At 44.3% G+C, this 12,760-nt stretch overlaps 1 protein-coding gene across 22 annotated transcripts in view; it reads right to left on the bottom strand.

Annotated features, from left to right (window-relative positions):
• Positions 1-12,760, bottom strand: part of SCMH1 (Scm polycomb group protein homolog 1) — a 221,839-nt gene that overhangs the window by 12,890 nt on the left and 196,189 nt on the right. For 20 of the 22 annotated variants that reach the window (XM_055392768.2, XM_063699803.1, XM_063699807.1 and 17 more), the window contains 2 exons: positions 8,596-8,796; positions 6,321-6,512 (listed from right to left, as the gene is read on the bottom strand). In XM_055392768.2, the coding sequence (XP_055248743.1) occupies positions 6,321-6,512; positions 8,596-8,796 (393 nt within the window). Of the gene's footprint in view, positions 1-5,628; positions 6,041-6,320; positions 6,513-8,595; positions 8,797-12,760 lie in introns of those variants that run through there. The other 2 variants (XM_063699819.1, XM_063699823.1) reach the window with 2 other exon arrangements.

Here is a 12,760-nt window from a genome sequence, read left to right as displayed (position 1 = left end):
TTCCTTTGCCCATCTATAAAATGGAGAGGAAAAAATGCTTAAACTTCCTAGGGTCAATGTAAAATATACTATTGATATGCTGCAGATATGGGAGCAACTGGGATCAAACAAACATTTGTTGAGCACCTTTTGTGTGTGTGACAGCCACTATACTAGTTATGGTACATGCAGAGGTAAACAAATAGATAAGGACCTAGCCCTTATGCATGTATTTTCAGTGAGAAGCAGCTCTTCTCATTGCAAAGCTGACCTTAAAAATTAGAGTTCCCAGTGGAGGATGATCAGAGTGGTGGTGAGGAACCTCAAGATCATGGCAAAGGGGAAAGGCAATGGGAAGGCATCGTCCGGAGAAAAGTCAAGGGAGAGAAACACCCTAAGGGCAGTCATGGGAAAAGAAGAAGATTGGAGGTAGATTTGCTCTTTTGGAATACAGAGAGTAGAATGGGGGCAGGAGTTGTAAGAAGGCAGATTTCAGCTTTAAAAGGAGGGCATTTTGGCTGGGCATGGTGGCTCATGCCTGTAATCCCAGCACTTTGGGAGGCCGAGGTGGGCGGATCACCTGAGGTTGAGAGTTCGAGATCAGCCTGACCAACATGGAGAAACCCCGTCTCTACTAAAAATACAAAATTAGCCGGGCGTGGTGGTGCATGCCTGTAATCCCAGCTACTTGGGAGGCTGAGGTAGGAGAATCGCTTGAACCCGGGAGGTGGAGGTTGCAGTGAGCTGAGATCGTGCCATTGCACTCCAGCCTGGGCAACGAGAGTGAAAGTCTGTCTCAAAACAAAAAACAGAAAACAAAAAACAAAAACAAAACAACAACAAAAAAAGGAGGGCATTTTAGCAATCAGAACTGCCCAACAATAAAATCAATTGCCAAAGATAGAGAGAACCTGTCATCAGGAATATTTAAGCAGAGGTCAGATGACCACCCTCATGTGTTGGGCTAGATACCAGATCATCTCTAGAGTACTTTCCACTTCCAAGATACAAAGATTCCATGCTCATAACCGAGCTTTCCCCTTTATGGGTGTGAACTGAGTGACCAAGGAACTAGAGATGTTGATCTAAGAAAATTCTTACACCAACGCAGGACCCAAAGACACAGCACAGTCCTTGTGCATGTTTACATCACTCTCAGTGTTTAAGAAAAAAAAAAAATCCCTCTCTGAACCACTTCCCACATCGTTTACTACTCTTTCATTCAACAAATACTATTAATTACTTACCATATGACAGTTAGGATGATGGATACTGAGAATGGTGAAAAAGATATTGTCTCTGTCCTCATGGAACATTTACTATAGTGAGGCAGATGACAAAATACAGGTAGCTAAAAATATTAGCAACTATTATAATTATAACAAAGGAAAGAAACAGGATATTAAGATGGACAGTATCAGGTGCATCTCTTTTGGATGAGGACAGCCTTGGAGGTCTTCCTGACACCTTGAAGTTTAAGCTGTGGTCCCAAGAAGGTCCACCTGAAAAGCGGACATGTGCCAGACAGTGTGCTTCAGTGAATTATGAGCATTTGCGTCATCTTAAAACTCTGACAATTCTAGGTTGGAAACCTATGTGGGAATCAGAGCGCATCCTGATATTTCAGTTTTTATTTGGCTTTAACCACTGTGAATCTTGGGATTTTGGCAGGAGAACCACTTTATAACTAACTCAGAAGACCGGGATGACAACTGGAAAGAAAGGCACAAGGAACCAGTGTCATGGGCAATGAACCACTTCCTCTAACAGAGAGGAACCTGAGAATCCCAAAACAGCAGACTCAGAGTTTAATGCTGGGTAGATTTCAATTACAGCTAAACTTAATAGTCACTGGGACCAGTGAAATCAATACAATCTCTTGCTTAATACTGTCCTAACAATCTCCTGCCTCATACTGAGCCACCGCACCCGGCCGGGCCTCTTTTACTTAGTCTTCACTAGCCACTTACTTGATCTAGCCACATGTATAGTTCTGCTCTGACATCACCTCCCCTAGGAATCCTCCCCTGACCTCTTCTTTCACCATACTCCTGGCTCATCATGCCTTGCTGGGCCAGAGTATCTCTGTGCTCTGCTTTCACCACATACATGTTCATATTGTCCCTAATACTGAAGGTAGGGACAATATCTTTGTCACCATTCTCAGTATTTTTTAGGGTGCCAGAAGGGGCTTTTTTTTTTTTTTTTTTTGAGATGGAGTTTCACTCTGTCATCCAGGCTGGAGTGCAATGGTGTGATCTCAGCTCACTGCAACCTCCGCCTCCCAGGTTCAAGCGATTCTCCTGCCTCAGCCTCCCAAGTAGCTGGGATTACAAGCATGCACCACCACGCCCAGCTAATTTTTGTATTATTAGTAGAGACAGGGTTTCACCATGTTAGCCAGGCTGGTCTCGAACTCCCGACCTCAGGTGATCCACTTTTGGCCTCCCAAAGTGCTGGGATTACAGGCATGAGCCACTGTGCCTGGCTGGGCCTCTTTTAGTTTTCACCAGCCTCTTATTTGATCCAGCCACATGCATAGTTCTGAAGAAGAGACTCTGTTCTGACATTGCCTCCCCCAGGAATCCTCCCTTGACTTCTTCTTTTACCATACTCCTTGCTCATCATGCTTTGCTGGGCCAGAGTACCTCTGTGCTCTGCTTTCACCACATACATGTTCACATATCTCTCCCTGTCTCAGCTCTTTGAGCAGAGGGATGGAGTCTGTTTCACCTCTGTCTCCCTAGAGTCTAGTATAGAATCGGGCACAGAGTAAGTATTTGTAAATATTTGATGACCTAAAGTAAAACAACTGGCCTGGATTATTCAAAATGCGAATGTCACGTCGTGAAAGATAGAAAAAAAAAAGGTGGATAACTGTTCTAGATAAAGGAAACTAAAGAGACAGGAGAATTAAATGCAGTAGATGATCCTTTATTGAATCCTGGATTAGGAAAAAACAGCTATAAAGGACATTAGTGTGACAACTAGGGGAAATTCTAATATGAACTATATAATAGCTAGTAGTATATTAATTTATTATTATTTTTCAGACGGAGTCTCACTCTGTTGCTCAGGCTGGAGTGCAGTGGCACAATCTTGGCTCATTACAACCTCTGCCTCCTGGGTTCAAGCAATTCTCCTGCCTCAGCCTCCTGAGTAGCTGGAATTATAGGTGCACACCACCATGCCCAGCTAATTTTTGTATTTTTGGTACAGATAGGATTTCACCATGTTGGCCCAGCTGGTCTTGAACTCCTGACCTCAAGTGATCTGCCCACCTTGGCATCACACAGTGCTGGGATTACAGGCATGAGCCACCGCACCTGGCCTAGTAGTATTTTATTAATGTTAAATTTCATTAGATTTTTTTTTTTTTTTTTGAGACAGAGTCTCGCTCTGTCGCCCAGGCTGGAGTGCAGTGGCGCAATCGCTGCTCACTGCAAGCTCTGCCTCCCGAGTTCACACCATTCTCCTGCCTCAGCCTCCTGAGTAGCTGGGACTACAGGTGCCTGCCACCACACCTGGCTCATTTTTTTTTTTTTTTGTATTTTCAGTAGAGATGGGGTTTCACCATGTTAGCCAGGATAGTCTTGATCTCCTCATCTCACGATCCACCCGTCTCAGCCTCTCAAAGTGCTGGGATTACAGGCGTGAGCCACCGCGCCTGGCCTCATTAGTTTTTATTTATGTTAAATTTCTTAATCATAATAATACTATTATGTTCCTTATTCTTAGGAGATAAACACAAAAGTATTTAAGGATAAAATCTCTCATCTGCAGTTAACTCTCAAATGGTTCAGTAAATAAATGAAAAACATTTTAAATATACAGGTATTCAACAAGTACTGTGTATATATAGTTAGGAGAAACAGACAAAGTAAATACTGCAAAAAGTTAAGTGGTAAAGACAGGCAAAGAGTTCATGGTTGCTTATTGTTCTATTTTTGTAACTTTTCTGTAGGTTTCAAATTTTTAAAATAAAACATTGGAGAAAAAAGTAATAGTCTCAACTTAGGTAGGAAAGCTTAATGGGATATGAAATCTCCCTGAGCTTTGGGTGACTATCTGCTATATCGGAAGTGCATGGTCAGTTGGGCCAGGACTCTAAGTGGTAGGGTAGTGTGGAGACAAGGATATAGGAAAGGGGGAGGGCCAGTAAGCACCCAGATAACAGAGGTGGTACCTATGGATGTCTAGCAGAAGCGTGTGGCCAGGCAGAAGGGCAGGAGTCATAAATACCAGATCCAAAGGGCAAAGCAAAAGACAGCTCTTGTACAGATCGAGCTCTTTGGCAGTGGTTTAGGTAAGTAATCAGAAAAACACAGGAAATGATAACATCAGAGGTGGGGCAAAGGGTCAGTAAGGCAGGCAAGCAGGCAGGAAGGTAGGCAGGCAAGCAGGCAGAAAGGATACACTAAGAAGCACAGAGGAATTAGAAGTTTAGGCAAGGCTCTGGCTTGTCTGGGCATAGTTAAAGGCTAATTTCAGGGAAGCAAATAGAAACTAGAGTGAGAGCAGACAAGCTGCTGAGCACCCACGATGAGAAACAGCTTAAGAGCAGAGGAGGACACAAAAAGTGGGCTCAATCTGTCTGAAAATGGGGAAGGGAGAGGTAGCAGCTAATGGCAGAATGTGATACCTTGGTCTTTGTTTCTCTTAGTTGGTGAGGCAAGAAGAGTCTGGCTAAAGTTTGCTTCCTCTTATCTAGTGGCTGAATCAGAGAGATGTAAATTGGGGCAGAATTCCCAGGAAAGGTCATGCCCCGGTCCCAAACCACTTTTGGGACTGCAGGCCCATGAGGTACATCCTTACCAGTCTCTGAATGCTGCTACCAGTATGTTTCTCTCACTTCTTAATGATGGCATTCCATTTAAGAATTCAGAGTTCCTGTTTCTTTGAGAAATCTCTTTTTAAACTAGCAGCTACACTCATGGATATGCTAACCCCCATTCATGCATCCATTCTTTCAGAATCCCAGGTAGGCCTAACTTTCACATCTGAAATGTAGATCAGAGTTCCTGAATGCCTAACTGGAGGTATTTAAAACTTGCCTTTGTCTGTACCAGCTCTACCATGCCCAGTCCAGACTCCCAGTGCAACATTCTAACTGCAAGTCAGAATGCCTTTTTCTTTTCTCAGAGACTCTGGTACTGAAAGAAAGCAATCTAGCATGGGTTAGGTGAGGAGAAGTTCCCTCCATAGAAAAGGATCAGCCAGGGGATCATAGAAATGGCTGCAGGGATCAGATGGTCTGGCCCCCACAGAGTATTTAAAATTCAGGTATCTTTTTGACCTGCTTGCAAGTCACATAAGCAATACGGATTTGGGTACAGAAGTATCTATGAGGGAAAGGGGGAAGGAGAATGGGGGAACAGTCACTTCCCTGGGCACATTCTCTAGAAGCAGTGCTTTTATCGGAGGTGATTCTGTTAAGACTGTGATGAAAAGACACCAGGGAAGGCAGTGTGGGAACAAGACTTGTTTGTGTAGAGGAAGGTCGGAAAAGACACCTTTCAGACTTGTGCCCTCCCATCAACAGACAGCACAGCACTCACACTGGCAGCAACCCTCCCTATTTCTCCGCTCAGGACACAATCTGCAGGGCTTTTTTAAGGGCCTTTCCTCCCTCTCAGTAATGACCTACCTTGCTATGTTTAAGGCTGAGCTTTTCTTCCCTCCCTTGTTCTGTGTCCTGGGTTCCAGATGAGAGACGCAGAGTTCCATTGAATCTTTAATCTCTCTCGGAAGTACTTAGTCACTGATTTGGCCACGCGGCATCTGCTTTCCCATTGTGGGTCTGGTATGTTAACTAAGAAAGTTATTTTCCAGCCGAGTTAGAAATAGCAGGAACTTGAATTGACTTGCTAGACTGGCAGTGCTGGAAGTTAGGGCCATGTGCCAAAGGAAAGAATAGATGGCCAATCACCAGGGAGCAAATTTCTCAATCTGTAGCCTGAGACTAAACCTTCCTGCTGGCAAGGGAGATGTGTGTTAGGCCTTTGCTGCCAGGTTCACACTGGGAGACGTTCTGTGACTTCTTGGTGGCTCCACATGCAGTCTGAAACTCAGAAGGGGAATTGCGAACCACCTTTTATCTAGGGATAAGGATCTAGAAGAAATAGGGGTGATCCTAGAGACAGAAAACAAAATCCTGAAGAAAAAGTAAAGATGAGAGGAGGCTGAAAAGTCTCAGATATGGCAAAGGTAAGGGACAGAAAAGCAGACCTCTGGATAGTAGGTGCCAGGCCAGTAGTTCTGAAGGCTGGCCCTGGGCCCCTGCAGGTGCTGCTGCTAGCCCTGTCCCCCACTCTCAGCCCAGGCCCCATCCCAGCTCCTACCTGGTAGGTACCTGTCGTGGCTGTGGCTGTACTCTATGGCAGTGAGTGACAAGTGAGTCTGTGTAAAGGGCTGGTTGCCAAACAGATTGTCACTACGAAGGTTGTGGCAGAGTTTCTCCAGGAAGCGGAGGACGTAGGTGATGCTGTTGACTGCTGGGAGGTTGAGGGTATGCTGTTCCCGGTCAAACACGGCTGTGGAGTGAGTAAGCAGGGCCAAGCATGTCAGCCTGGCAGTGGAGTACAGCGCTAGGCAGGACGAGTCCAGCCCACTGCTTGTCTCAGGCTTACCTGGTTACACAAAGGGAATCAGTGCCCCACGTTTCCTCCCTCCCTCCCTTTCACTCCCTCCCTTGAGGGCTTTGATTTTTGCCTCCAACTGTAAAGGGCTTGCAAATATGGGAGTGGCCAGGCCAGGTCTGTTGCACCCTGGGCTCTGGAATGATTTTATTCAACTTGTGAAAACAACTGTGAACATAATTCTCTCTGCTCCATCACTTGGCTGGACCTCCCCCAGGAAATCTGCTCATTTAGGGTGCTATTTTCACAAGAACTGCCCAAGAACAGAGAAGCTCGGCAGAAGAGTAGAATATAGCCATAGCCAGCAATGGTATGGGTACACAATTTCTGATCTACATAAGGGCACTAGAATTTTGGCAACATTTGGAACTGTTTCATGCTTGGTGTTAGTTTACTTCCTATCATCTTTTTCTATAAAAATGTATCAGTATAAACCTTAAAAAGCAAAGACCTGTGTATTTGTCTCTGAGGGCAGCAAGGACATGGGGATTTGGGGAGATAGGTCATTCTCAAGAACCAGTTTTGAGGCAGAAGAAGAACCCCAGAGGGGGTATAGGAGAGCAGCTAAAGAGAGGCAGTAAAGAAGGCCAGGTTCCTACAGACCACTACACAGAAACAAAGAAGAGACCAGGGAGTAGGCTGGGCCTCAGAAGGGACATAAGGCTTAATTTCCCAGGCACTTCCCAGTCTTTTTTTTTTTTTTTGAGACGGAGTCTTGCTCTGTCACCCAGGCTGGGGTGCAATGGCACGATCTCAGCTCACTGCAACCTCCGCCTCCCAGGTTCAAGCGATTCTCTTGCCTCAGCCTCCCGAGTATCTGGGACTACAGGCGTGCACCACCATGCCTGGCTAATGTTTTGTATTTTTTTTAGTAGAGACAAGGTTTTGCCATGTTGGCCAGGCTGGTCTTCAACTCCTGACCTCAGGTGATCCACCCACCTCAGCCTCCCAAAGTGCTGGGATTACAGGTGTGAGCCACCGCACCTGGCCAGTTCCTAGTCTTCTATAAAAATTCCCTGCCTGTCTGCTCCATCCTCCTCACAGCCAAGTACTCCCCAGTCTGGGTTCCCACACCACTCTGTATACATTTCCCTATTACAGCACTTCTCACAGTTAGCTATGTATATTCTTTCTTTTTCACTGGTATGGAGCCTAAGCTGTCATCTTCTATTCTCCCCTTCTCCTGACCAGTGTCTGGCAATCACCTGACACATAGTAAGGGTTCAATAAATGTTTGCTAAAATAATACAGTCTGGTTATTTATGGAGTCTTCCATGCCAGCGGGGTTTCCTGAAGCTGGTTATTACAACCTGCTAGGGAGGAGGGGAAGGGGATTATGGAATAGCATCAGTTAAGACTGAAAGGCTCTAGGTCAAGTCTTCATAGGTTTAGTGGCTAAACAGGATTTTGGATTTAGGAAAACTGAAACAGAATCAGGACACAGGAGAAAAAGTGAGTATTCTGTGAGAGCAAAAAACACTGTGCCACTGAATCAAACTCTCATAGCAGTAAAGAAAAAGGAAATGACTTTTCCCAACCACCCTGGGATTTAATTCTCTTCTACTGGGCCTGGTTTAGGATGAGGAAGCTAAGGAATCAAAGGAATGATAGAGGAGTTCAGTGGTTCCTGAAACCAGGTGGGAGGCTGCAACAGTCTGGAGAAACCCTCCTGCTGCCACAACATAGCCCCCTCTGGATTCTTTCTCCTATACTTTCTGTACGGACAGGTCAATCAGGTAGATGGGGGGAATCAGTTTAGAGGCTCAGTGAAGCAGAATCTGTGGGTATTCTCCTTGGCAGAGGTATGCATAAGGCTCAGAGGGGCTCTTGGGGGGTTGGAGATGAGGAATGGAATACCTTCACATTTTTCCAGAGCCTGCAGGTATGAAGTGGGAACCAGGATGCCTTACAAGAAATCAACCAGTTGAGAAGGTGGGTCCTTCTGGCTGGGAGGCAGTATGAGCCAAAGTGTGCTTACCTGAGATAACCTCACCACCATGGCCTTGCTTGAGGAAGCTGAAGACGGTTTTCTGGTGATAAGCACAGTCGATACAGGCCTGGACAGCCTGCTGCAACACCACAGAGGCACGGGCTGGTCCAAAATGGTCAGGGAGTTGCTGGACCTTCTTCTTATCTAAGTGGGGGCCTGTGCTGCCATTCTTGTTCAAGTAGATACAAACTATGGGAGACAAAGAATCAAAGAAGCTTCAAGAGTCTCTGGGATAGAGAAGTCAGAGAACAGCATCCTATTCCATCTTTTATACCTTGGCCTCTGGTTCCTAACAGAATTCCTAGCAGCTGAGCTGGTGAAATGCTGTGGGAGGTAGAGGGTGGAGGGTCAAGAAAAGGCTGTGCCCAGCTACTGCCAACCCAAACCGCATGATCAAAGTCTGTGGGAAGACTGGAAGAGTGGCCCAGACCAAAGGCCAAGACACAGAGTTTGCACTTTGTCTTCTGTGCACTGAAAAGAAAATCTAGACAATTCCCCTCTTGTACGTACTTCCATTTTTTTGTACTTGGTTGTCTCACATATTCTTTGTACCTCTTACCATATACGTGTAAGGAGCTGTGGGGCAATGGCAATATTAGCAAGGGCATATGTGTATGTGTGTGTGTGAGTGTGTGTGTATATGTATGTCATTGGATTTAGAATAGTTGCACCATTGATCATTTGCCTTGCTTTCTGTTTTGGGCCTTAGGGTCCCTTTGTTATCTTCTACATCAACACTCATGCCCAAACAATATAGTAAAAATTAAAAAAAAAATTGGATTAAAAAAAAAAAGTTGGGCTGGGCGTGGTGGCTCACGCCTGTAATCCCAGCACTTTGGGAGGCTGAGGCGGGTGGATCACGAGGTCAGGAGTTCGAGATCAGCCTGGCGAAGAGGTGAAACCCTGTCTCTATTAAAAAAAAAAAAAAATAGCCGGGCATGGTGGTGGGCGCCTGTAATCCCAGCTACTCGGGAGGCTGAGGCAGGAGAATCGCTTGAACCTGGAAGGCGGAGCTTGCAGTGAGCCGAGATTGCGCCACTGCACGCCAGCCTGGGGGACAGAGTGAGAATTGGTCTCAAAAAAAAAAAAAAAAAAATTGGGTGCAGTGGCTCACATCTGTAATCACAGCACTTTGTGAGGCTGAGGCGGAAGGATCACTTTAAGCCAGGAGTTTGAGACCAGCCTGGGCAATACAGTGAGACCACATCTCTACAAAAAATTTGCTAGGTGTGGTGGCATGTGCCTGTGGTCCCAGCTACTTGGGAGGCAGAGGTGGGAGAACTGCTTGAGCCCAGGAGTTCAAGGCTGCAGTGAGCTGTCATCGTGCCACTGCACTCCAGCCTGGATGACAGAGACTCTGTCTCTAAAAAAAAAAAAAAAGTGAAAAGAGCCTGAGGGTCCCAAAGACAGCTAAGCACTCTTCTAGCTACTGGCCTCCACCTGGCACTGCAGTGGGGAAGGGGTGCAGTGGGCACAGGAGACCGAGGCAGTCCTAACAGAGTTGTCTCTGGAGTTGTTCTCTCCTCAGGACCCACAGCAACCTGGTCAGCAATGACATTTTCTCCTCCATCTGCTTTCCAGCTTCCCATTTGAGTAGCGGGTACTATTTCTTGTGTGGTTGTGGCTCACTAGCTGAAGGGGTAGAAGGGCAAAAGTCTCTTTGCTATTAAAGCTAGAAAAGATAAGAGCAGTAATTGTGTGGCCCGTGGATGGACTGTTGTTCTCTTTGGGTCTCAGGTTCACCACCTGAAAAATGAAGTGACTGAGCCAGATGCTCTCTGAGGATTCTCCACCTTCATAATTCTAATTCTAAGGAGAACCAACATGGACGGAAGAAATGGAAAACAGAAAGTAGGGAGGTGATATGTGGAAAGTGACAGGAGAAACATAAAAACAAAAAGAAGAAAAGGGTAAACAAGATGAATTGAACGAATACATTTAACTCTGTTCTCTCCAAAAACTCACTAAAATGAGCCAGATAATAAGAGAGGAGATGACAATAAAATTAGGAAAGTGGAAAGCAGACTGGAAAGGTAGCGACTGACTCAATAGACCCAACAAAGCTGTATACCCTAAAGCTGGAGTGGGGAGTGATGAGAACCACGCTCTCATAATTTGCAAAAGGCCTAATAATTGGCCGAGTTGGTGCCTCTGGAGGTGAGTGTGAGGGGGATCTAATAAAAGAAGGTTTAACTGAAGTCTTTTAAGAAACAGGATTTTCACATCTAGTAATGTGACTCTTTTACTGAAATAACTAAAAATGCAGGAATCCAGAGAGATAAGAAGAGTAATAAACAAAAACAAGTGTCTATGAAAAGACACCTATAAGAATGTTCATAATAGTTTATTCATAATAACCCCAAGCTAGAAGCAACCCAAATATCCACCAAAAAGAGAAGAGATACAAATTGTGGTACAGTCATATGCCACATAATGACATTTTGGTCAATGGCAGACTGCATATATGACAGTGTTCCCATAGGAGCTGAAAAATTCCTATCACCTAGTGACCTTGTAGCCAATGTAAAGTCATAGCACAATGCATTACTCATGTGTTTGTGAGGAAGCTGGTGTAAACAAACCTACTGCACTGCCAGGCATATAAAAGAATATAGCATATAGGATTACGTAGAGTACATAATACTTGGTAACATAATAAATGACTATGTTACTGATTTGTGTATTTAGTATACTTCTTATCATTATTGTAGAGTGTACTCCTACTTATTAAAAAAGTTAAGTGTAAAACAGCCTCAGGCAGGTCCTTCAGGAGGTATTCCAGGAGAAAGCATTGTTATCACAGGATGACAGCTCCACGCATGTTATTGTCCCTGAAGACCTTCCAGTGGGACAAGATATGGAGATAGGAAACAGTGACACTGATGATCCTGATCTTGTGTAGGCCTAGGCTAATGTGTGTGTATGTCTTGGGTTTTAATAAAAAAGTTTAAAAAGTAAAAAAATAAAATAAATCTAAAAGTTTTTTAAATAAAAAAAGCTTACAGAATAAAGATAAAAATAAAACATTTTTGTACAGCTACAAAGTATGTTTGTATTTTAAGCCAAGTGTTATTAAAAGAGTCAAAAAAGTTAAAAAGTTTATAATGTAAAAAAGTTACAGTACGCTAAGGTTAATTTATTATTGAAGAAAATTAAAAAAAAATTTAGTGTAGCCAAAGTGTACAGTGTTTATAAAGTCCACAGTAGTGTACAGTAATATCCGAGGCCTTCACATTCACTCACCACTCATTCACCACTCACTCAGAGCAACTTCCAGTATTGCAAGCTCCATTCACGGTAAGTACCCTGTATAGGTGTACCATTTAAAAAATCTTTTAAACCATAATTTTACTGTATCCTTTTTATCTTTACACGTTTAGATACGCAAATACTTAACCATTGTCCTGCAACTGCCTATAGCACAGTAACATGCTATACAGGTTTGTAGCCTAGGAGCAATGGGCTATACCATCTAGGTTTGAGTAAGTACGCTATGACAGGGGTCCCCAACCCCCAGGCTGAAGACCAATATGGGGGTCTACAGCCTGTTAGGAAAGGGGCTGCACAGCAGGAGTTGAGCAGCAGGCGAGTGAGCATTACTACTTGAGCTCCGCCACCTGTCAGATCAGCAGTGGCATTAAATCCTCACAGGAGCATGAATCCTATTGTAAACTGCGCATGCGAGGGATCTAGGTTGTGTGCTCCTTATGAGAATCTAATTAATGGCTGATGATCTGAGATGGAACAGTTTCATCCTGAAACCATCCCCCCTGCCACTGGTCCATGGAACACCTGTCTTCCATAAAACCAGTCCCTGGTGCCAAAAAGGTTGAAGATCGATGTACTATGATGTTCACAAAATGAGGATATTGGGTAATGATGTATTTCTCTGATCATATCCCCGTGATTAAGTAATACGTGAGTGTATATTCATTTAATGGAGTATCACTTGGCAGTAAAAAAGAAGGAACTCCTGATAGGCACAAGAACATGGGTGCTTTTTAAAACACTGAGTGAAATAAACCAGATACAAAAGAGTACATATAGTATGATTCATTTATAGTAAGTTCAAGAATAGGGAAATCTAATCTATGGTGATAAAAATCAGCATAAAGGTGGAAGTGGAGACCAACTGTAAGGAGGCATAAGGGAA

The sequence above is a fragment of the Gorilla gorilla genome, chromosome 1, assembly GCF_029281585.2.
Source record: "Gorilla gorilla gorilla isolate KB3781 chromosome 1, NHGRI_mGorGor1-v2.1_pri, whole genome shotgun sequence".
NCBI lineage: Eukaryota > Metazoa > Chordata > Mammalia > Primates > Hominidae > Gorilla > Gorilla gorilla.
The sequence above is the reverse complement of the archived record's forward strand: the minus strand, read 5'-3'. Positions and strand labels throughout refer to the sequence as shown.